This window comes from Chlamydomonas reinhardtii, chromosome 14 (genome assembly GCF_000002595.2).
Source record: "Chlamydomonas reinhardtii strain CC-503 cw92 mt+ chromosome 14, whole genome shotgun sequence".
Classification (NCBI taxonomy): Eukaryota; Viridiplantae; Chlorophyta; class Chlorophyceae; order Chlamydomonadales; family Chlamydomonadaceae; genus Chlamydomonas; species Chlamydomonas reinhardtii.
In genome coordinates this window covers 3,976,305-3,996,380 of record NC_057017.1, presented here as the reverse complement: position 1 = coordinate 3,996,380, position 20,076 = coordinate 3,976,305, and the positions used below count along the sequence as shown (strand labels likewise).

At 69.2% G+C, this 20,076-nt stretch overlaps 1 protein-coding gene across 1 annotated transcript in view; it reads left to right on the top strand.

Moving 5' to 3' along the window:
* The window catches only part of CHLRE_14g633300v5 (uncharacterized protein), a 38,906-nt gene that overhangs the window by 9,133 nt on the left and 9,697 nt on the right, over positions 1-20,076 (top strand). The window contains exons 17-44 of the mRNA XM_043070458.1: positions 145-785; positions 1,013-1,163; positions 1,447-1,662; positions 1,863-1,897; positions 2,300-2,346; positions 2,685-2,740; positions 2,986-3,165; positions 3,503-3,651; positions 4,101-4,479; positions 4,750-4,843; positions 5,168-5,524; positions 5,733-5,813; positions 6,132-6,314; positions 6,703-6,922; positions 7,326-8,736; positions 8,946-9,098; positions 9,502-11,985; positions 12,297-12,446; positions 12,762-13,571; positions 13,755-13,821; positions 14,198-14,301; positions 14,734-14,814; positions 15,152-16,238; positions 16,590-16,687; positions 16,899-16,943; positions 17,296-17,376; positions 17,611-17,888; positions 18,268-20,062. Coding sequence (XP_042917131.1) covers positions 145-785; positions 1,013-1,163; positions 1,447-1,662; positions 1,863-1,897; positions 2,300-2,346; positions 2,685-2,740; positions 2,986-3,165; positions 3,503-3,651; positions 4,101-4,479; positions 4,750-4,843; positions 5,168-5,524; positions 5,733-5,813; positions 6,132-6,314; positions 6,703-6,922; positions 7,326-8,736; positions 8,946-9,098; positions 9,502-11,985; positions 12,297-12,446; positions 12,762-13,571; positions 13,755-13,821; positions 14,198-14,301; positions 14,734-14,814; positions 15,152-16,238; positions 16,590-16,687; positions 16,899-16,943; positions 17,296-17,376; positions 17,611-17,888; positions 18,268-20,062 — 11,433 coding nt within the window. The remainder of the gene's footprint in view (positions 1-144; positions 786-1,012; positions 1,164-1,446; positions 1,663-1,862; positions 1,898-2,299; positions 2,347-2,684; positions 2,741-2,985; positions 3,166-3,502; positions 3,652-4,100; positions 4,480-4,749; positions 4,844-5,167; positions 5,525-5,732; positions 5,814-6,131; positions 6,315-6,702; positions 6,923-7,325; positions 8,737-8,945; positions 9,099-9,501; positions 11,986-12,296; positions 12,447-12,761; positions 13,572-13,754; positions 13,822-14,197; positions 14,302-14,733; positions 14,815-15,151; positions 16,239-16,589; positions 16,688-16,898; positions 16,944-17,295; positions 17,377-17,610; positions 17,889-18,267; positions 20,063-20,076) is intronic.

Sequence of the window (20,076 nt, the reverse complement as noted above, 5' to 3'; positions counted from 1 at the left end):
TCGTGCCCTAGTCCACCCATCCCCCTAGACGCGACCAAGCACCAACCACCAACCACCCTACACACACACATAAACATACATGCATACACACACACACACACACACACACACACACACACACACACACACGCACGTGAACCACAGGGCGGCGGCTTCGCGGCGGCGTGGGGCGATGTGGGTCAGGTGGTGCTGCGGGGCGGCGCGGTGGCGGAGGTCAACTCGGCGGCGGCGGGCGCGGGCGGTTTCCTGCTGGTGGCCCGAGGCGACCTGGGGCCGCCCGCGCCGGCGGCGGCAGCAGCATGGGTGTCGGTGGCGGCGGCGCCGTGGGCTGGCGGCGACGGCCCCTCCCCCTCCGGCTCCCCCTCCGGCTCCCCCTCCGCCTCCCCCTCCGGCTCCCCCTCCGGCTCGGGCTCAGGCAGCGACGACTCCGTGCCGACGCCGGAGCAGCAGGCGCCGCCGCCAGCTGCTGCGGAAGAGCAGACGGACACCGGTGGCGGCGCGGGTGGCGGCGCGGGTGGCGGCGCGGGTGGCGGCGCGGGTGGCGGCGCGGGTGGCGGCGCGGGTGGCGGCGGCGCTGCAGGCACGGTCACAGTCACGGTCACGGTCACGGGTGCGGGCGTGGTCTGGTCCTGGTCCTGGGGAGTGGTGGTGAGCGGCGGCGGCACCGCCCTGCGCTGGAACAGGGCTGCGGAGGAGGGCGGCGGCGTGGCGGTGGTGGGCGGGCGGCTGCGCGGCGGCGTGTTGGTGGAGGGGGGCGCGGCGCTGTGGGGCAACCAGGGCTCCAGGTGAGGGGTGGGGGTGGGGAGGGAGAGGGGCGGGGAGTGGGGAGTAGGAGCTGTTGTGCTGGGGGGAGCGCTTTATTTGTGGCACGGAAAGAGGCGTGGGCGACCTGATGGTTGGGCCTTGACGAACAACCCCTGCATGGAAACAGTAAGAACACCCTCCCTCGCTCCTCGTCCTACTTGCTTCCAACCACCGCGCATCACAACGCCCCGCCCCGCCACCCAAACAGTGGCGGCGCGGTGTACGTGTCGGGTCCCGCGGGCCCCCTGGTGCTACACGGCGCCGGCACCGCCGCCGCCTCCAACGGCGCGGCGCAGGACGGCGGCGTACTGGCGGCGGCGGCGGTGGCGCAGGGGGTGTGCGTGCAGGCGGGCGCACAGGTGTGTGTGTGTGTGTCCAGGGTTACATTCATTTTATTTTAGAAGTCCGGGGGTGGGGGGAATGCGGCGCACTGGGCTGGATGCCTATGAAGCAGGGGGGATCACAACAGGCACCCGGCGTCAGTTACACATCAGTGGTACTGCCCGACTGGCTGACTGGCCCTCGCCCCGCTCCCACCTTCCTCCTGTGCCAACTTCACCGCCTGTCACCCCCGCTCGCTCCCTCCCTCCCTCCCTCCACCACTCACTCACTCCCTCCCTCAAACACTTGCATGTGTGGCAGCTCATCGACAATGCCGCGGGCCGCAGCGGCGGCGCCGTCTTCGCCGCACAACTCCAGGCCTACACCGGCGGAGGCGAGGCAGCCGGCGCCGCCGCCGCCGCCGCGGCCGCCGCCGCCGCCGCCGCCGGCACCGGCTGCCGCTACGGCGGCGGCGTGTGGGGCGTGGCGGTGGCGGGGGCGGGCACGCGCGTGTCGGGCAACAGCGCGGGACAGCATGTGAGAGGGGGGGAAGGGGGGGGGGCACGGGAGAGGATAAACGCGAGTCAGTGGGTATGCTGTGGGCGTGTGTCATTTGTGAGTTAGGCTGGCTGGCTCCCAAGTTGCAGCTCCTCAGTGGCACTCCCCTCCGGTCCCATCAACAACCCACTCCTCTGCGCCGCATGCATGCATGCCTGTACCTCACCGGCACCTCGCAGGGTGGGGTGGTGGCGGTGGCGGCGGTCCCCGTCGCGTGAGTGCTCCGGGGGCGTCTGGGGGGGTGTCTAGGGGGGCCTAGGGTTGTGTAGGGGGGCGTCTAGGGTTGTCTGGGGGGGCCGGGCTGCGGGGCGGGTCTCGCGGCATGACTGCCGTGCCGTAGGTGCCGGCGACTGGCTGGAGGGGGGGCGGGGAGGGGGGGAGGGGGGATGGGGAGGGGCCTGACCCCTGGCCCCCACACCCGCCTGCTGCCACACGCACCCTCCCCCCCCCCACACACACACTGTCTTTGCGCAATGTTATCCTTGCGCTCCATCACACACACACACACACTGTCTTTGCGCAATGTTATCCTTGTTATACACACACACACACACACACACACACACACACACACACACACACACACACACACACACACACACACACACACACACAGGGTGTCCATCACCGACGGGGCCCAGGTGGTGGGCAACGCCGCAGTGGGTAAGCCGGGTGCGGGTGGGGTGTGGGTGTGGGGCGTGTGTGTATAGGGGTGTATGTGTATAGGGGTGTTCAGGTGTTAAAGAGCACCAGGAAAACATAGGGGTGTTCAGGTGTGTATAGGGGATGTATCAGGGTGTTGATAGGTGCGTGTATTTGTGGGGATGTGCGGGCGGGCTCGCCTGTGGAAGTGAGTGCGGGCGCATTTGTGTTCATTGCATGACATCAGCAGCCCCGCAACACGCGTACGCACACACACACACACACACACACACACACACACACACACACACACACACACACACACACACACACACACACACGTACACACACACACACAGGCGGCGACGGTGGCGTGCTGTGGCTGAGGGAGGGGTTCAGGAGCCTCACGGTCAAGGTGGGTGGGGGTGGGTGGGCGAGGGACGTGTGCTTGTCTGGGCTGTGTGCTTGCGCGCCCACACTCGCGCACCTACCTCGCCCTGGTCACCGCCTCCTCCCCCCACTTCTCAACCCCCTTCGTCGGCAGTCTTCAGTGCATCCTGTACCGCTTTTCCAAACATCCTTGCAACCCCCTGAAAACTCTCTCGCTTCCTACGCGCCCCGCCCTCCACCTCTCGCCCCCCTCTTCCCACCCCTCCCCAGGGCGCCGGCACGCGTGTGTCGGGCAACCGCGCGGACGAGGGCGGCGTGGTGTGGGGCGACGCCGCCTCGGGCGCCCTCGCCTTGGGACCGGGGGGCGAGGGCGAGGGGCGGGAGGTGGAGGTGGCGGGCAACACCGCGCGAATGAACGGCGGCGCATTCCGGGTGAACACCCTCGAGCAGGTGGGCGGGGCGGGGGTGGGGTGGAAGTGAATGGGGTGAATGGGGGCTGTGTGGGTGTGGTGTGTTTTGGTGGGTGGGTGGTGGTGGGGAGGCGGTGGGTCACACGCACACGGGGGTGGCAGCTCTGTGCTGCAAGGGGCGCTGGGCACGCACAGCAATGTGCACTGTGTGTGTGTGTTTGTATGCATGCGTGTGTGTGTTTTGTCACACAGAGCAGAAGAAAAAGTAAGCACAAGGATCGCGTTTGCGATGCACCATTGCTGCTGAGCCGCCGGTGGAAATCGCGTCTACCTAACCCGCTCCCCCCGCTACCGCCCCTCCCTCCCTCCCGCTCCAGTTCTCCATCTCCGGCCCCGGCACGCGCCTGGCCGACAACGCCGCGGGCGCCTCGGGCGGCGCGCTGGCGGTGCTGGGCGCCGTCACCACCGCCAGCAGCGCCGTGGCGGCCGGCGCGCGGGTGAGCGGCAACAGCGCCGGCAGGTCCGGGTGAGTGGGGGGGGTAGGTGGAGGGAGGAACAAGAGGGGGGAGGAACAAGAGGGAGAGGAGGGAAGGAAGGGAGGGGAGGAGGACGGGGAGGGTTGTAAATACCGGCCCAAGCTAAATCAAACCAAACTGAGCTAGTAAAGCACGGGCAGAGGCGATAGGTGCAGGTGCAGGTGCAAAGCGGTCATGCTAAGGGGGGAGGGACAGGAGGGCGAGGAGGGGGAGGGGCGGGAGGGGCAGGCGGGATTGTGCCGTGGTAGGTGGGACTTGATCGTGTTGCGCCGCGAGCAAGGCAGGGTCGGTTGTGTGTGAGGTTGTTGCAGGGGCCTGCCACTGGGGAAACCTGTACTGGTGGTTTTGGTGCTGAAATAAGTAGCGCCCATGTCACCACGTGTTTTGTTATGTGTGTTGTTGTATGTGTGTATGTGCTGTGTGTTATACAACACCGCAGGGGCTTCCTGTTCGTGCAAGGCCGCAGCTCCGGCAGCGCCACCGGGGACGCCCCCAGCGGTAGTAGCGAGAACAGCGGCAGTAGCAGCGGCAGCGGCAGTAGCAGCGGCAGTAGCAGCTATGCAGACGGGCTGCCCGGTCTGGCTGTGGTGTCAGGTGCGGTGGTGTCGGACAACCGAGCGGAGCGCGGCGGCGGCGGCGCGGTGGCGGTGGTGGGGCGGCTGGGGCGGCTGACTGTGAGCGGGGGGGCGCGGCTGAGCGGCAACAGCGCGGGCGCGGACGGCGGGGCGGTGGCGGTGGCGGCGGGCGGCGGCGGCAGTGGTCTGCTGGAGGCGCTGGAGGTGTCGGCGGGCGCGGAGGTCAGCGACAACCAGGCGCAGGTGCGGGCGGAGGCAGCAGGGGCGACTCTCGGCGACTCTGCGGTCACCGCTGCCCAGCATGCCGGCATGTGGTTTGGTTTCACAGGCGTGTCGGGCGTGCATCCCCCCTACCGCCTGGTTCCCCACCCCGACTAAACTCTTACCACACCACCAATCAGGCATGGGCATCGCAACGTGCTCCCCCTTGCCGTTCGAGCTACCACCACCACCACCACCACCACCACCACCACCACCACCCTTTCCCTGACTTCCACCCGAATCCCCGTACAGGGCAGCGGCGGCGCGGTGTGGGCGGTGTGGGGTCGGGCCGTGGAGCTGAGTGGCGGCGCCGCCATCTCCAACAACCGGGCCAGCCTGGACGGGGGTGAGAGCCACGAGGGGTGGGGGCGGGGGGTCCATTGGCTGTGTGTGTGTGTGTGTGTGTGTGTGTGTGTGTGTGTGTGTGTGTGCGTGTGCGTGTGCGTGTGCGTGTGCGTGTGCGTGTGCGTGACTGTGTGTGCTGCGTGTGTGTGCGTGTGCGTGTAACGTGTGCGTGTGCGTGTGTGTGTGTGTGCGTGTGTGTGCGTGTGCGTGTGTGGTCGTGTGTGTGCGTGTGTGACCGGCGGGGCATTGCAATGAGAGTCACCACAATTACCTCGTATTCCGCCACCTCCTACCCCGACCCCCACCCCCCTCTCATCCCGCCCAGGCGCCCTGGCCTTCGCCTCCTGCGCCGCCTTCGGCACCGCCGCCGGCGTCAGCAACGACGTCGCAGACGGACTGGACGCCGCCAAGGGCAGTAGCAGTAGCAGGGACGGAGGGCTGCGTGTGTTGCTGACCGGTGGCAGTAGCATGATCGGCAACACAGCGGGCCGGGACGGCGGCGCATTGCACGCCGCCGAGAGCGGCAGTAGCAGCAGCGACGGCGGCAGTAGCAGTGGCGGCAGTAGCAGTGGCGGCGGCGGCGGCGGCTACTTCCCCTACCCGGCGAACGGCTGTTGCATGTTGGCGCGGCTGGAGCTGCGGGGCGGCAGTAGCATCTTCGGCTGCAAGGCCCAAGCCGCCGGTGGGTTGGGCGGGTTGTGTGGGTTGTGTGGGTGGGCGGGTGGGTGCAGAGGTAGTTCCGTGGTACTTGTTCCTGCGTTGCCCGTGCCTGCCGCCCGCGCCTACGCCCGCCCCCTCTGCCTGTGCCTGTACCTCTGCCTAAGTACGCCTGCTTACCCCGCCCACCCACCCACACCACACCGACGCGCCCAATTGCGCCGTACCCGCAGGCGGCGCCGTACGTGCGGACTCGGTGGGCGCTGTACTGCTGTACGGGGGCAGCTCCATATCGTACAACAGCGCCGCCACAGGTGGGGCTGTACACGTACGCCCGTACGACACACACACATACACACACACACACACACACACACTGCTCCCCATGCCATGTCTTTGCCCTTGCCCTGTGTGCGCGCGGCGCCGCTACCCCCTGCTACTGTCCCTGGCTGCGCCTTCACTTCTTAGTTAATCATGAATGTAACCCCCTCCCCACTGCAACCCCGCACATCCCACGCGCACCCCCAGCCCGCCCTTCCCTGCCTGCCGCCAACCGCTGCCGCACCACCAACTGCCCACTAACCAACTGAATAGTAAGGGAACCACCCAACTGCCGCGTGTACGGCGTGCAGGCAACGGCGGCGCGCTGTCAGTTGCCTACCGGCTGGGCCGCCTGGTGGTGGCGGGCGGCAGCGGCATGTACGGCAACGCGGCGCGGTCCGCCTCTGGCGGCGCGCTGGCGGCGGCGGCGATTGCGGCGGTGGAGGTGGCGGGGGAGGGCAGCGCTATGAGCGGCAACACAGCAGCGCTGGACGGTGCGTGGGGAGGGTAGAGGGAGGGAGGTCAGGGAGGGGAAAAGCGGGGCGTGCGCGGGTGGGTTGCGGCTGTGACGGGCGTGTGCGTGAAGGGTCCCGCCTGCGTGCTCGGTTGACCGCAACGTCACCACACACGTGCCCACCACACCTGCGACTGCGCTCTCCTCGCTGGATGGCCAGCTGGGGGGGGGGGGTAGCGCGTGCGAGAGAATGAGGTATGGAGGTCGCAGACTTCAACTCACACACACACACACACACACACACACACACACACACACACACACACACACACACACACACACACACACACACAAGCACACACACACACACCGGGCGGGCTTTCGTTTCGTTTGTAACACACACATCCACCCCTACGCCCACCCTGCAGGCGGCGCCATCGCCACTCAGGCCCTGGGCGCGCTGTCGCTGTCCGCGGGCGGCGCCGCCAGCCAGAACGTGGCGGACGGCGGCAGCGGCGGCTTCCTGCTGTTCGCGGGGGACGGCGGCAGTGGCGGCGGCAGCTCGCGGTGCGGGCCGCCGCCGAGCAGTCGCGAGCAGGTGCCGCGGCTGAGGCTGAGGCTGAGGGACTGCGTGATGAGCCAGAACTGGTGAGGCAGGGGAGGGGAGGAGGAGGGGCGTGGGGGGAAGGGGGGGTAGGAGGGCGGGGCTAAAGGGGGGGGGGGGGTAAAGGGGGGGGGGTTGATTGAGGGGGGGGGGAGGTGGAGGTAGAGGGGGGTTAAGCCGCACTGCCCCGACAAGGCGACTCGTGCCACAAACACACGGACAGACACCGGGACCAGTCGTGGCTCTTCCCTTCGCCATTCTGCGTGCTTGCACCTCTGGTGTTGCTCGTGTGGGGGCGGGCTGGTGCAAACCCGCGCCCCCGTCCACACCCCACCGCAAGCTACCACCCACCCCCACCCCATTCATAAGTCATGAATGTCATCCCCCACCCTACCTACGCCTTCACTTCCTGAATAATCATGAATGTAACCCCACCTCTGACGGCAGGGCCACACGCCGCGGCGGCGCCCTTGCCATCGCCAACCCCTACACCCCCGTCTCCAGCCTCACCGCCACCAACTGCACCTTTGAGCGCAACAGCGCCAACTACGCCGGAGGAGCCATTTGGCTACTGCTGCAAGACAGCGTGGTGCTACTGCCGCCGCCACCCCCGCCGCCGCCGCCAGCCCCGCCGCCGCCGCCAACCCCGCCGCCAGGGCCACGGCCGCGGCCGCTGTCACTGGTCCTCCTGGGCCGGGCGCCGCCCCCGGCACCGCCACTTTCACCCCTCCCAGATAGCAGTGACAGCGGTAGCACCAGTGACGGCAGTAGCGGCAGCAGCAGCAGCACTGACAGCAGAAGCGGCCCGGCTGCCGCCTCGCCTCCCGAGGTGTTTGTCGGGGTGGAGGTGCGGGCAGACGCCCCGCCGCCGCCGCCGCCCGACGGCCAGCAACCGCTACAGCCCAGCCCGCCTGGCCTGCCGCCGCCGCCGCAGCGCCCACCCGGCGTGGCGCAGGCGGCGGCGCCGCCGGAGGGGGCGTTTCCTGATGAGGGGGGCCCGGCTGAACACAGCAGCTTGCCCCCGCAACAGCAGCAGCCGCCGGCAGAGCTGCCTGGCGCGACGCCGCCTCCACCCCCACCGCCGCCGCCGCCCCCTCCAGATGCTACAGCCGGCGGCGGGGCGCTGCCGCCGCCGACTGCCGTGCTACAGCTGCTGTTTGACGGCTGCAGCCTGAACGGCAATTCGGCGGTGCTGGGGTCGGGGGGCGCGGTCGCACTGGAGCGGGAGGTGGGGTACGTGGACATGACGATCCACGACCCGCTGCGCCGTGTCATTGGATCCTGGATCCAACCGCCTGCTGCTGCCGCCGAGCCATCGAGCCGTGGTGGAGATGGCAGCGGCAGCGACGGCAGTAGCAGTAGCAGTAGCGGCGGCGGCGGGGCGCGTCTGGAGCTTCCGCCGGCGGTGCGGTTGGTGTTCCGCAACTGCCGCCTGATAGAGAACAGGGCGTCGGAGGCGGGGCCCGGCGGCGCCGTCAGCGCCGTCAGTCGCAGCAGCCTGGGGACCGTCACCGCCGCCGACATAGTCATGAGGATGGAGTACGCCGCCAGCCAGCAGCCGCCGCCGCCGCCGCCACCCCCGCCGCCACCCCCGCCGCCGCCCTCGGCTCCGGCGGAGGGCCCCGGCGGTTCACCGACTGCTGCGGACGGTGGCGACGGCACTGGCGATGGCAGTAGCAGCGACAGTAGCAGCAACGGTGATGGAAGTAGCGACGGCAGTAGCAGCGGCACCGATGGCAGCACCAGGGGCAGCAGCAGCAGCAGCGGCAGTAGCAGCTCCCCCTTTGAGCAGCTGAATAGCCGCGGGCGCCGCCCGATGCTGCGGCTGCTGACGCTGGTGCAAGCCCCCGAGCTGCAGGTGGGCATGTGCGGGTGTGTGTTTGTGTGTGTGTGTGTGTGTGTGTGTGTGTGTTGTGTGTGTGTATATGTGTGCGTGTGTGTGTGCGTGTGTGGGCATGCATGTGCGTGCCCCACGTCGCGCCCCCACCCTCCTCCCCTGTGTGTGGTGACGCCCTTCTGACGCCCGCTCGCCTCCCTAACCACCCACCCGGCGGCATGTGTATGCAGGTGGTGTTTGAGGGTGGCGACACGCGGGTGGCCGACAACAGCGCCGGCGCCTCCTCCCTGTTCGCAAGCCTCACGGCGGCGGGCGCGGAGCCGCACGGCGGCGCAGTCAGCGTGCGGACCGAGCTGGCCGTGCAGCAGCTGGTGCTACTGCAGGTGTGTGCGTGTGTGTGGGGAGGGGGGGCCGGGGAGGGGGTTTGTAGGTACCAGCCCAAGCTAAACCGAACCCAACGCAAAAGAGCGAGGAGGCGAGCGTGGCCTATGCTTTGACAACGGAGTGGCACTCGACACTCGGGGGTGTCGGGGAAAGGGGAGAGAATGTTTGTTGCACGGAGAAACGGAACATGTGTGCGCCCCCGTCCCCGCCACCGCTCACCAGTGCAATCGCCATGTGTGCCTTGGATACGCCTGTGAGTGTATTTGTGTGGTGTGACTGTGCGAGATGAAAGCTTGCCAAATTCTAACACACACACACACACACACGCATGCACACACACATACACACACACACACAACTACACACACACACACACACATGCCCGCTCCCCCCCCCTCACAGGTGGGCATCCCCCTGTACTACGGCCAGCCCGACGGCGCCTACGAGCCGGGGGGGTCCCAGTCCTACGTCCAGCGAGACACCAGTGGCCGCACCCCCACGGCCGTCCTGGCTGACGCACTGGCGGCCACAGCCGCCGCCAACGCCGCCGGCGACGAGGCCGGGCGCTGGGGCGTGAGCGGCGTGCTGCCCGCGCCCTGCCGCGTCATCCTGCGGCCCGGCAGTAGCGGCAGTAGCAGCAGTGGCGGCAGTGGCGGCAGTAGCGGCAGTGACGGCAGTAGCAGTGGCGGCGGCATGCAGTGGGTCAACAACACCGCCAAGGGGCGGGGCGGGGCGCTGCATCTGGCGGCGTGCTCGCTGGAGGTGATCCCGTCCGGGCTCAGCAGCAGCAATGACAATGGCAGTAGCACTGGCAGTAGCAATAGCAATGGCAGTAGCAGCAGCAGTGGCCAGGTCGGGCCCGTGATTGTGTTCGCCGGGAACGAAGCAGGTGTCGATGGGGGCGCGGTGTCCGTTGAGCTGGAGGCTGCCGGCAGTAGCAGCAGCAGCAGTGCGGGCGCCGCCGCTGTGGGGCTGCTCCGGCTACTGCTTGATGAAGCCAGGAACGCCTCCAGGCAGGCTGCAGCAGACGCGGCCGCGGTTGTAGCCGGCAGTAGCAGTGGCCGCCGCCGGCGGAGGCTGTTGCAGCAACAGGACAGTGGCACCGCTGCTACTGCCGCCGCCGGTGCTGCTACTGCCGCCAGTGATCCTGGCGGTGGCGAGGTGGCGGCGCTGGAGCGGGCGCTGGCGGCTGTGGTTGTGCGGGGGCAGCCGCGGCTGGTCGTGTGGCCGCCTGCAGCCGCTGCAGCTGAGGCGGCGGCGGCGGCGGCGGCCAACGCAGCTACAGCCGCCGGTAGCGCTGTAGGCAGTGGCACGGCCAATGCTACTGCTGCTGCTGCCGTGCTGTTCTTGGGCAATGTCGCCCGCTACGGCCAGGGGGGCGCGGTGCGGGTGGAGCTGCACCCCCTGCTCGCGCCGCCGCGGCTGCAGCTGCAGCTGCGACAGCTGCTACAGCCGGGCTCGGGCACGGGCGCAGGCACGGGTGCGGCGTCACCTCCTCCCGGGCCTGCAGTCCCCGTTGCTGGCAGTAGTACCAGTGCCAATAGCGGTGGCACCAGTGGCAGTAGCTCCTCCTCGCCAGGGCCACAGCAGCAGCAGCAGCAGGCGGCGGCGCTGGTGTGGATGGAGGGCGTGGAGCTGCGTGCCAATGAGGCCGGCTTCGGGGGCGGCGGCCTGGCGGTGGTCAGCCTGAGCGGCAATAGCGACACGGCCGGCAGTAGCAGCGGCAGTAGCAGCAGCAGCGGTGATGGCAGTAGCAGCGGCACCGGTGGCAGCAGCAGCGGCAGTAGCAGCGGTGGCAGTGGCAGTAGCAACACCGGTAGCAGCAGTGCTGGCAGTAGCAACATTGTGGAAGCGGCCGTCCTGCGCCACACCCAGGAAGCATCCGCCTTCTTGAACAGCCTCAACGGCAGTAGCAGCAGCAGCGTTAACGGCAGTAGCAGTGGCGGTAGCGCAGCGGTGCTACTGCGGCGCTGCAGCTTCGTCGGCAACCAGGTGACAGGCGTGGGCGCCGCCGCCGCCGCCGGCAGCGCCACAACCTGCGGCGGCGGCGGGCTGCAGCTGGTGGGCGGGCTGGCGGCGGCGGCGCTGGAGGGAGTGGCCCTGACAGGCAACGCCGCGGCGCCCACGGGGCGGCCTAGGGCGTGTGGCGGCGGCGGGGCGTATGTGGGCGAGGGCGGCGCGGCAATGCTGTCGGGCTGCCGGCTGGAGCGGAACACGGCCTCGGCCAACGGCGGCGGCCTGCTGTGCTCGTCCTGCTCCGCACTGCACGTGTACGGCGGCTGGCTGCGCGGCTGTAGCAGCGAGGCGGCCGGCGGCGGCCTGGCCCTGCAGGCCGACGGCAGTAGCAGCGGCGGCAGCAGTAGCAGCGATGGCAGTAGCGGCGGCGGCGGCGGCTGGCGGGCGGCGCTGGTGGTTGTGGAGATCTGGGGCAACCGGGCAGGGACCGGCGGCGGCGTCAGCGCCTGGGCACTGGCCTCCGGCAGTAGCAGCAGCAGTGGCAGTAGCGGCGGCAGTAGCAGCGGCTCGTGGCTACTGCTGCAGCAGTGCCGGCTAGCCAACAACTCCGCAACGGGCGTGGCTGGCGGCGGCGCGGCGGCTGTAGCATCGCTGGGCCAGCCGGCCGCGAGCTACGGCGGCGCCGGCGGCGGTGTGTTTGTGGGCGGCAGCGTGGCGGCGGTGGTGAGTCGGTGCGACCTGTCGGCGGGCAACTGGGCAGGCGGCGCCGGAGCCTCCATCGCCTCCGCCCAGCGCTGCCCGGGTGGCCTTGCCGCGACGCCGGCGGCGGCTGCTACAGCCGTGGCGGCGGCGGCCGCGCCCCAGCAGCAGCTGCTGCTACTGCCGGCGGGCGGCCTGCCGGTGGGGTCTTCGTGGGTGTCGCCGCCGCCGGTGAGTGGGGGCAGAGGCTGCGGAGCACCAGAGGGCGCCGTGGGGGCGGTTATGTGGGGGCGGTTATGTGGGGGCGGTTATGTGGGGGCGGTTGTGTGGGGGGCGGTTGTGTGGGGGGCGGTGGTGTGGGGGCCGGTTGTGTGGGGGGCGGTTGAAGGGACTCCCGGGGCGCCCAGGCACCAGCGCGGTCACGTATGCCGTAATGCCCTTGTGTCCACCCTGCCTCCCTGAACGCCTCCGCTACTGCCTCTGCTACTGCCTCTGCTACTGCCTCCGATGCTGCCTCCGCTACTGCCACGCCTCTCCTGCAGGCCGTGCCGTCACTGCTGCACCGTGCCCTGGCCCGCCTGGCCCGCTTCGCTCCCTCCCCCTCCTCCCCCTCCTCCTCCTCCTGCTGGCCGCTGGCCCTGGCTGACGTGGCGCTGCTCACCGCGCCGCAGGCCCTGGCCCTGGTGCAGCAGGTGGGGGCTGTCGTATTCTAGAATGACCCAAAAGCGCTGGCTAAACAGAGCCTATTACTTGCGATTCATTCCATCCCCTGATATAGCGAGAATGGGGTAGAGGTCGATATATAACAGGGGCGGGTTGAGGGTTCTTGGTTTTGGGGGGAGGGTTACATTCATGATGAAATAAGAAATGAAAGCGTAGCAAGGAACAGTAGTAGGCGGGTGAGGGTGTGGTGCGGTGCGGTGTGGTGTGGGGGAACGGCTGTGTGTGGGTGCGGTGCGCACTGGTGGTGACGGCTCGGCAAGAGTGACGTCCGAACCCGCATGCAGGCCAATGCCACCACCAACAACAACACAAGCACCAGCAGCGCTGCCGCCACCGCCACCGCCACCGCCTCCCGCGCGGCGCTGTGGTTTGAGGACACCTATGCGGAGGCGCTGGCGGTGGGCTGCAGCGGCGGCGGAGCCCAGGCGCTGGCGGGCATGCAGACGGCGGCGGCGGCGGCGGCGGAGGGCGGGAACAGCGGTGGGTGGCTCAAAGGCGAAGCGGCGGGTGGCGACGGCGGCGCAGAGCAGGACGTGACGGCGGCAGCCCTGTTAATAGACAGCAGCGGCAGTAGCAGCGGCAATGGCTCGGCTACAGCCACCACCACCAGCGAGCGGCTGCGGGCGCAGCAGCAGCGGGTGGGGCTGGGGCTGGCGACGTGTGTGGCTCGGCAGGTGGAGGCGGCGGCGGGGCCGCAGGCGGCGGCGGACTTTGCCAACGCCACCAGCAGCAGTAGCAATGGCGGCAGTAGCAGTAGCAGTGGTGGCAGTAGCAGCCCGCTATCGCGTTTGGCCGCAGCGCTCCTCTACCTACCGCCGGCCCGGCTCCGTCTGGTGGGGGTGGCGCTGGCGGCGACGGGGCAGGGGCAGGGGCAGCAGGGGGCGGCGGCGGCGGGGGCTTCCAGTTTGGTTATGACCGTGCCTGACACGGAGGCGGGGGCCGAGGGGCTCGGCAGCGGGCTGCTGCTGCTGGCAGGTGGGGCTGCTACAGCCGAGGCGGCAGCGGCTGCGGCTGCAGCTGCTACAGCCGCCGCGGCGGCGGCGCTGCGGTTCGGGGTGGAGCCGGCGGCGGTGCGCGTGGCGCCGTCACTGCAGGTGTGTGTGTGGGGGGGGGTGAGGGTCTGGGCGTTGGAGAGGTTGTGAATGCAATTGGGCCATACGAAAGATGTGTAGATGCCGTTGTGTCCAGTTGTGCAAAGCCCACTCTACCCGCTACCCAAACCCCCTCCTCCTCCTGGCCTCCTGCCATCCTCTCCCCCCTCCCTCTTCTCCGCACAGCTGCCCACGGGTCAGCCCTTCGCTCTGGCCCTGGAGCTGGTGGACGGCGCCGGACAGCGCGTGGCGGGTAGGGGCCGACGGGGGGTTGGGTTCAAGGATGTTTGGGAAAGCGGTACAGGGGGGGCGGCGGGGTGGGAGTGGGGCCGCAGCTGAGTGCTCGAGAGGAGTGGGAGTGGCTGGGTGGGAGTGGCTGGGTGGGAGTGGCTGAGTGGGAGTGGTTGGGCTGTGGTGCGGGTGTGTATGCGTGTATGTCAAGTGGGGATCACGTGCTGAGGCTCCTGCTACTAGGCCTGAGAGAGCTGCTAGGCATGCTGCCCTCAACCAATTATTCACCCACCGCCCACCCCACCCACACCTGCCCCTCCGCTCCCGTTCCCCATGCACGGCTATCCTCCCCCACCTCCCCCACCTCCCCCACTTCCCCACCCCTCCACCCCCCACAGACCACAGCCAGGTGGTTGTGGAGCTGACGGTGAGCCCCGCCGCCCGCGCCGCACTCACCGCCTCCTCATCCTTCGCAGCGCCCGTGCTGGCGGGGGCGGCGCAGGTGGGTGTGGGACTGTGTGTGTCTGTCTGTGTGTGTGTGGTGGGGGGGGCGTGCCTAGATGGTACAGAGAAGTGTACCGAGGTAGACAGCAGGCGTAGGGGCGCGCGCGGCTCGAGGGGGGGAGCTTCTCTGGCCTGCGGATGTAGATACACAGTGCCCCACGTGGTTGGCCGGTGTGCCGTGTGTGTTGTGCAACCCCCTGTGCAATCCTGGTCCTGACTCAAGCCGCTGCGAGGCGCCCCGTGCCTTGCTCACTCTTTGTCGCTCATAGCTTGATCGGCTCTCTGCTCTCCCCTTTCGCTTTGTTGCCTCCGCCACCCCCATCCGCCTATCCCATACACGCGGACACACACACACACACACACACACACACAAACACAGAAAACACACAATACACACACACATACACACAATACGCACGCAACCACGCAGTGGTACGGTGTGGCGGCGCGCGGCTGGCCCGGACCCGTGGCCCTCCACTTCACCGCCGTCAGCCGCACCGGCGACTACTCGGTGAGGGGGGGGGCGGAGGGGATGTGGGGTGGGGGGGTGCTTGGGGGGTGGGGGTTTGGGGTTTGGGGGAGGAATGCTGCCACGTGTGTCCATGTGTGTTTGAATGCGTAACGTACATGTGTGCATGTAGGTCAGGTTTGGATTCAAGTGACCCGCACTCCCTCGGGACGCTGCTTCCCCATCGTTCCCACCCACTCCAGCCCCTTATTCTCCCCCAGCTCACGCTTCTACCTGTGCTCCGCACGTCATAGATTGGTTTGGTTGGGCTGGTATTTAAACTCCCCCATCCCTCGCCCACGCCCCCCTGCTCACCCTCGCCCTGTGTGTGTGCCGCCAGATCCCGCCGCTGTCGGTGCCCGCCGCGCTGCTGCCCTGCGGCCTTGGCGAGCAGCTGGCAGCCGGCCGCGACGCCGCCCCGCCCCCCTGGACCGCCTGTGCCGCCTGCGCCGCAGACGAGTTCGGACTGTGGACAGACACACGCGGCAGCAGCAGCAGCAGCAGCACCCACATTGGCAGTAGCACCTCCATTGGCAGTAGCAGCAACGGCAGTAGCAGCGGCAACGTCTCGGGGGACGGCGTGGTGGCGCTGATCGACGGCGGCGCGGGCGCGGGGGCTGTAGCAGCGGCCATGCTGGCAGCCCTGGCGGGCGCGGCGCCCTGCTACAACTGCCCGCCCAACGCGGTGTGCCCGGGCGGGCCGCTGCTACTGCCGCGGCCGGGCTTCTGGCACTCGGCCGCCAACAGCAGCGCAATGCAGCGCTGCCCGCAGCCGGACGCGTGTGTGGGCGACGGCGCGGCAGGCGGCGTGGGCGACCCCGTCAGCGCCCTACTGGCACGTCTGGCGGCGCAGGCGCAGCAGCAGCAGCAGGGGCAGCAGGGGCAGGCGCCTCTGGCAAAGAAGCGGGCGCTGCTGCAGGCTGCATCGCCATCACAGGCAGTAGCAGGAGCAGCAGCAACCGGCGCCGCCGATTCGGGCTGTAGCAGCGGCGGCGGCAGTAGCAGCGCCCTGCCGCGGCAGTGGCAGGCGCCCTCTCTGCGGCAGTGTCAGGAGGCGTGGTACGCCAGCAACCCGCCCGGGGCGGCGGTGCTGGCGGCCCTAGCAGCCTACCAGGCAGACATGCGGCTGCAACTGATACAGCCTGCTGCGGGCGCCTCAGGCAACGGCAGTAGCGGCAGTAGCAGCAGCAGCACCGGGTGCCTGCCGGCAAGCAACGCCACCGCTATTGGTGCAGCGGCTACGGCGGCTGCTGGGGAGCTGGCGGGGGAGGGGGGTTTGGAGCTGCTGCGCCCGTGTGTGCTGTGGGGTTTGGCTGACACGCACCCGCTGTCGTACATGGCTGCCCAGTGCGCCGAGGGGTACGCGGGCAACCTGTGTGCCGCCTGCCGCCCGGGCTACTTCATTGACGCCGAGTTCGAGTGCCAGCGTGAGTAGTGGGGGCTTGTGTGGGGTGTGGTAGTTCACTTAAACCCCAGAATAATGATCCGTTGCCAGCCCTGAAAGCATGCGAGCTTTAGAGTTGTGACACACACACACACACACACACACACACACACACACACAATTAGCGCCTGCGGGGACCCCCGGCACGCAAGGACGGCATGTCGTGTCCCCTTGACACGTCACACCGGTCTGTCTGGCTGTCTGCGATACGGTACACGCACACATGTGTTCAGTACTTCACGCGTGTGTGTGTGTGTGTGTGTGTGTCTGCTGACGCGAGTCTCCCCCCCCCACACACACACACACCCACGCATCCCCCCATCCGCCGCCACAGGGTGCCCGGGTGCGGCCCAGACGGCGGTGCTGGGTGTGGTGGCGGTGCTGCTGTCCTCACTCACAGTGCTCTACACCGCCTTCGCCACATTCGCCGAGGTGGGTGTGGGGGGTGCCTGGGTGGGCTTGGGGTGGGCTGGAGTGGGCTGGGGTAGGGTGGGGTGGGGCTGGCAGGCGGGCGGGCGCGCTGGCGGGTTTTCTTGGGAGGGGGAGGAGGAATGCCCTAGTGCTAGTCCTGCTGGTTTCCTGACCTTGTGCGCTCTGGCACTCACTCTCACACACACATGCGGCTCGCACACACGCACCGCAGGACCAAACCAACACCGCCAGCGTGAACGCCAGTGAAATCTTCAAGGTGCGCCCCTGAGTGCCCCTGCCGCTGCCCCCCTGCCGCTGCCCCCCTGCCGCTGCCCCCTGCTGCTGCCCCCTGCCGCTGCGCCGTGCGCGATGCCGTGCGCCGCGCTCACCCCCTACACCCCGCCCGACCCTCACCAGTGATCCCACACGCACCCTCCGTGCCATCATCATCATGCCCCCCCCCAAGAGCCCCTCCCCTCCCCTCCCTCCCCTTGCTCCTCCTCCCACCCTTTTGGTAGCGACTTCGTCTTCAGTGCACCCTGTACCGCTTTTCCAAACGTCCTTGCAACCCCTCCCTCACCTCCCCTCCTCCCCTCCCTCCCCTCCTCCTCCCCTCCCCTGCATCACAGGTGCTGGTGGTGCATCTGCAGTTCTTTGTGATCGTGACGCGCCTCAACATCTCATGGCCCCAGATCATACAGACCATGAGGGTGAGCGAAGAACGCGTGCGAGGCGGGGCGGCGCTATTGCGTGGGTGTGGGTGTGTGTGGCTGTGTGGCTGTATGCGGGTGCAGTGCAGTCAACACCACCCACCCGCTCCACTCTCCGGGGCACAACACCTGCCGCTAAACGCCAACCCCAGACTGCGAACTGCGCAACCTCCCAATCTTCAACCGCCAACTAACCACTTACCGCCAACCACCAACCGCCAACCGCCATGCCAGGCTGTCATGGCCACGGTGACGGGCGCCGAGAACTACGTCACCTTCAGCCCCTCCTGCCTGCTGCCCGCCGCCCGATACGACCCCCCCCACACACACACCGGCACCGGCACGGGCGGGGGGGATGATGGCGGCAGTAGCGGCAGTAGCGGCAGTAGCGGCAGTGGCGGCAGTAGCGGCAGTGGCGGCTACAGCGCTGCCTCGGCCGAGGCGCAGCTGGCGGGCGGGCTGCTACTGCCGCTGGCGGTGGTGGGCGTCAGCTGCGCCGTCTGGACCGTACGGTGCGTGTGTGGGGGTGTGGGGTGGGGAGGTGTAAATACCAGCCCAAACTAAACCAAACCAAGCTCAAACAGCGGAGTACGGGTGGTGATGGTGCAGCAGGGGTGGCTGAGGTGGTGGGTGCTGGAGCGGGGGAACTGCCGGACTCACCCGACTGCCCCGTGCCCTGCCGCCCAAACGCCCAACTGCCCAACTGCCCAACCGCCTGCTGCTCTGCCCTCGCCTTCCATGAATGGTTGACTCCCTTCCTCCCCTCCCCCCTGCATTCCTTGGTAGGGCGACGATTCCTTGACGATTGCGACCTGCTTCGGGCTCAGGCATGTAATCCCCGCCCTCTTCTCCCTCCGCTCCTCCCTGCCTTCCTGCCTGCCTGGGCTGCAGGCACCAGCTATTTGGTCAGGCGTTGCTGAAGCGACTCAGCAACAGGTCAGGCGGCGGCGGTGGCGGCCCGGGCTCGGGACGGGGCGCCAGTGTGCTCGGCCTCGGCGGCGGCGGCGGCGGCAGTAGCACCGGCGGCGGCGGCGGCGGCGGCGGCGGCAGTAGCAGCAGCGGGCTGTGGAAGGCGCTCACACTGGCCACCCGGCGGGGCGGCGGATCGCTCTGGCGCCGCAGTGACACCAGCTCCACCGGTGGCGGCGGCGGCATGGGCTCGGGAGGCGGCGGCGGCGGCGGCGGCGGTAGCAGTGCCGTCATGCGGCGGGCCGGGCGGCGGGCGGCCATAGCCGCAGAGATCCTGGCGACCATGGCGGTGCGGCAGGACAGCATATTCGGCAGTAGCGCCGGCAGTGGCGGCAGTGGCGGCAGCTACAGCCTCAGCCCGTGCGAGGAGGAGCAGGAAGACGAGCTGCGGGAGATGGATGGGGAGGAGGAGGCTGGTGGGCAGGCTGTTGGGAAGGCTGGCGGGGAGGTGGGAGAGGTGGGCAAGGAGCGAGAGGAGAAACAGGCGAAGGAGGGGAGGGAGCCAGCTGGAAACGGGCACAGCAATGACGGCGGGAAATGGAGTGGAGAGGCGGCGGCGGACGACGGATCGTCGGCGGCTGCGCCGGCAGTCACGGCGCCTGCGGCGGCGGCGGCGGCGGGCTTTGCTGCTGCAGTTGAACCGGCGGAGACTCTGCTCGGCACGGGCTGCAGCGGCAGCAGCAGTAGCAGCAGCAGTCCTCGGCAGCTACAGCCGCGGCAGCTACAGCCACAGCCACAGCTACAGCCGCAGGTGTGGCTCGGCAACCCTCTGGCTGAGGATTGCGGCGGCGGCAGTAGTGCGGGTGCGCCACCCGGGGGCCGGCGGCGGGCGCGGAGCACCTCAGGGGGCTGGTGGCGGCGGCGGCGGGCGGTGGCCGAAGGCGCCTCCCGGCCCGAACCCGGCCCCTGCGCCGCGGCTGCAGCTGCTGCGGCGACCGCAGCTGCCATTGCCAGGGCAGGGGCGGGGTCTTGGCGGCCGCTGGCCCCTGCCGCCGCCGCCGCCGCCTGCTCGCGTGGCGGCCCGCCCTCGGCCTTTGCCGCGGCGCACCTTGACCTGCTGGAAGACGAGGAGGAGGAGGGGGAGGAGGAAGAGGAGGAGGGAGTTGGGTTGCGGGAGCAGGCGGGGGGTGCGATGTCGGGCCGGGAGGGAGGCGCGGGGCAGCGGCAGCAGCGGCACTGCCCACTGCCCACCACCACCTTCTCAGTGCTCCGCCAGTCCCACACCAAACACCAACAGCAGCAGCAGCAGCAGCAACAGCGGCCGCCGCCGTTGCAGCGCTGTGTGCGGTTCTCGGACCCGGGTGCCAGTGCCGGTGCTGGCGGCAGCGAGGGCGGCGGCGGCGGCGGCGGCGGCGGCGGCATGGCGGCGCAAGTCGGGCCCAACAGCGGCAGCGCCAGCGCCAGCGGCAGTGGCCAGCTGTCATCGCAGGCGTCACTGCTGGCAGCAGCCTGCAGCGCCGGCCACCCGTCACTGCCGCCGCCGCCACACTTGGCTCTGGCCATTGACACAGTGATGAAGCCGGCGGCGGCGGCGGCGGCAGCGGCGGAACGCGGCGTTGAAGGCGGCGGAGGGAGTGGCGGTGCGGGTGCGACCGACGCTGCGGCTGCGGGTGCGGCAGCGGCTGCGGCGGGTGGGGGTGGGGAGCGGGCCGAGCAGCCCCTGCGGGCACAGCAGTCCGCGCCCGGCTGCCTCAGCCCCTCGGCCGGCGGCGCCAGAGTGGGCGACCGCGG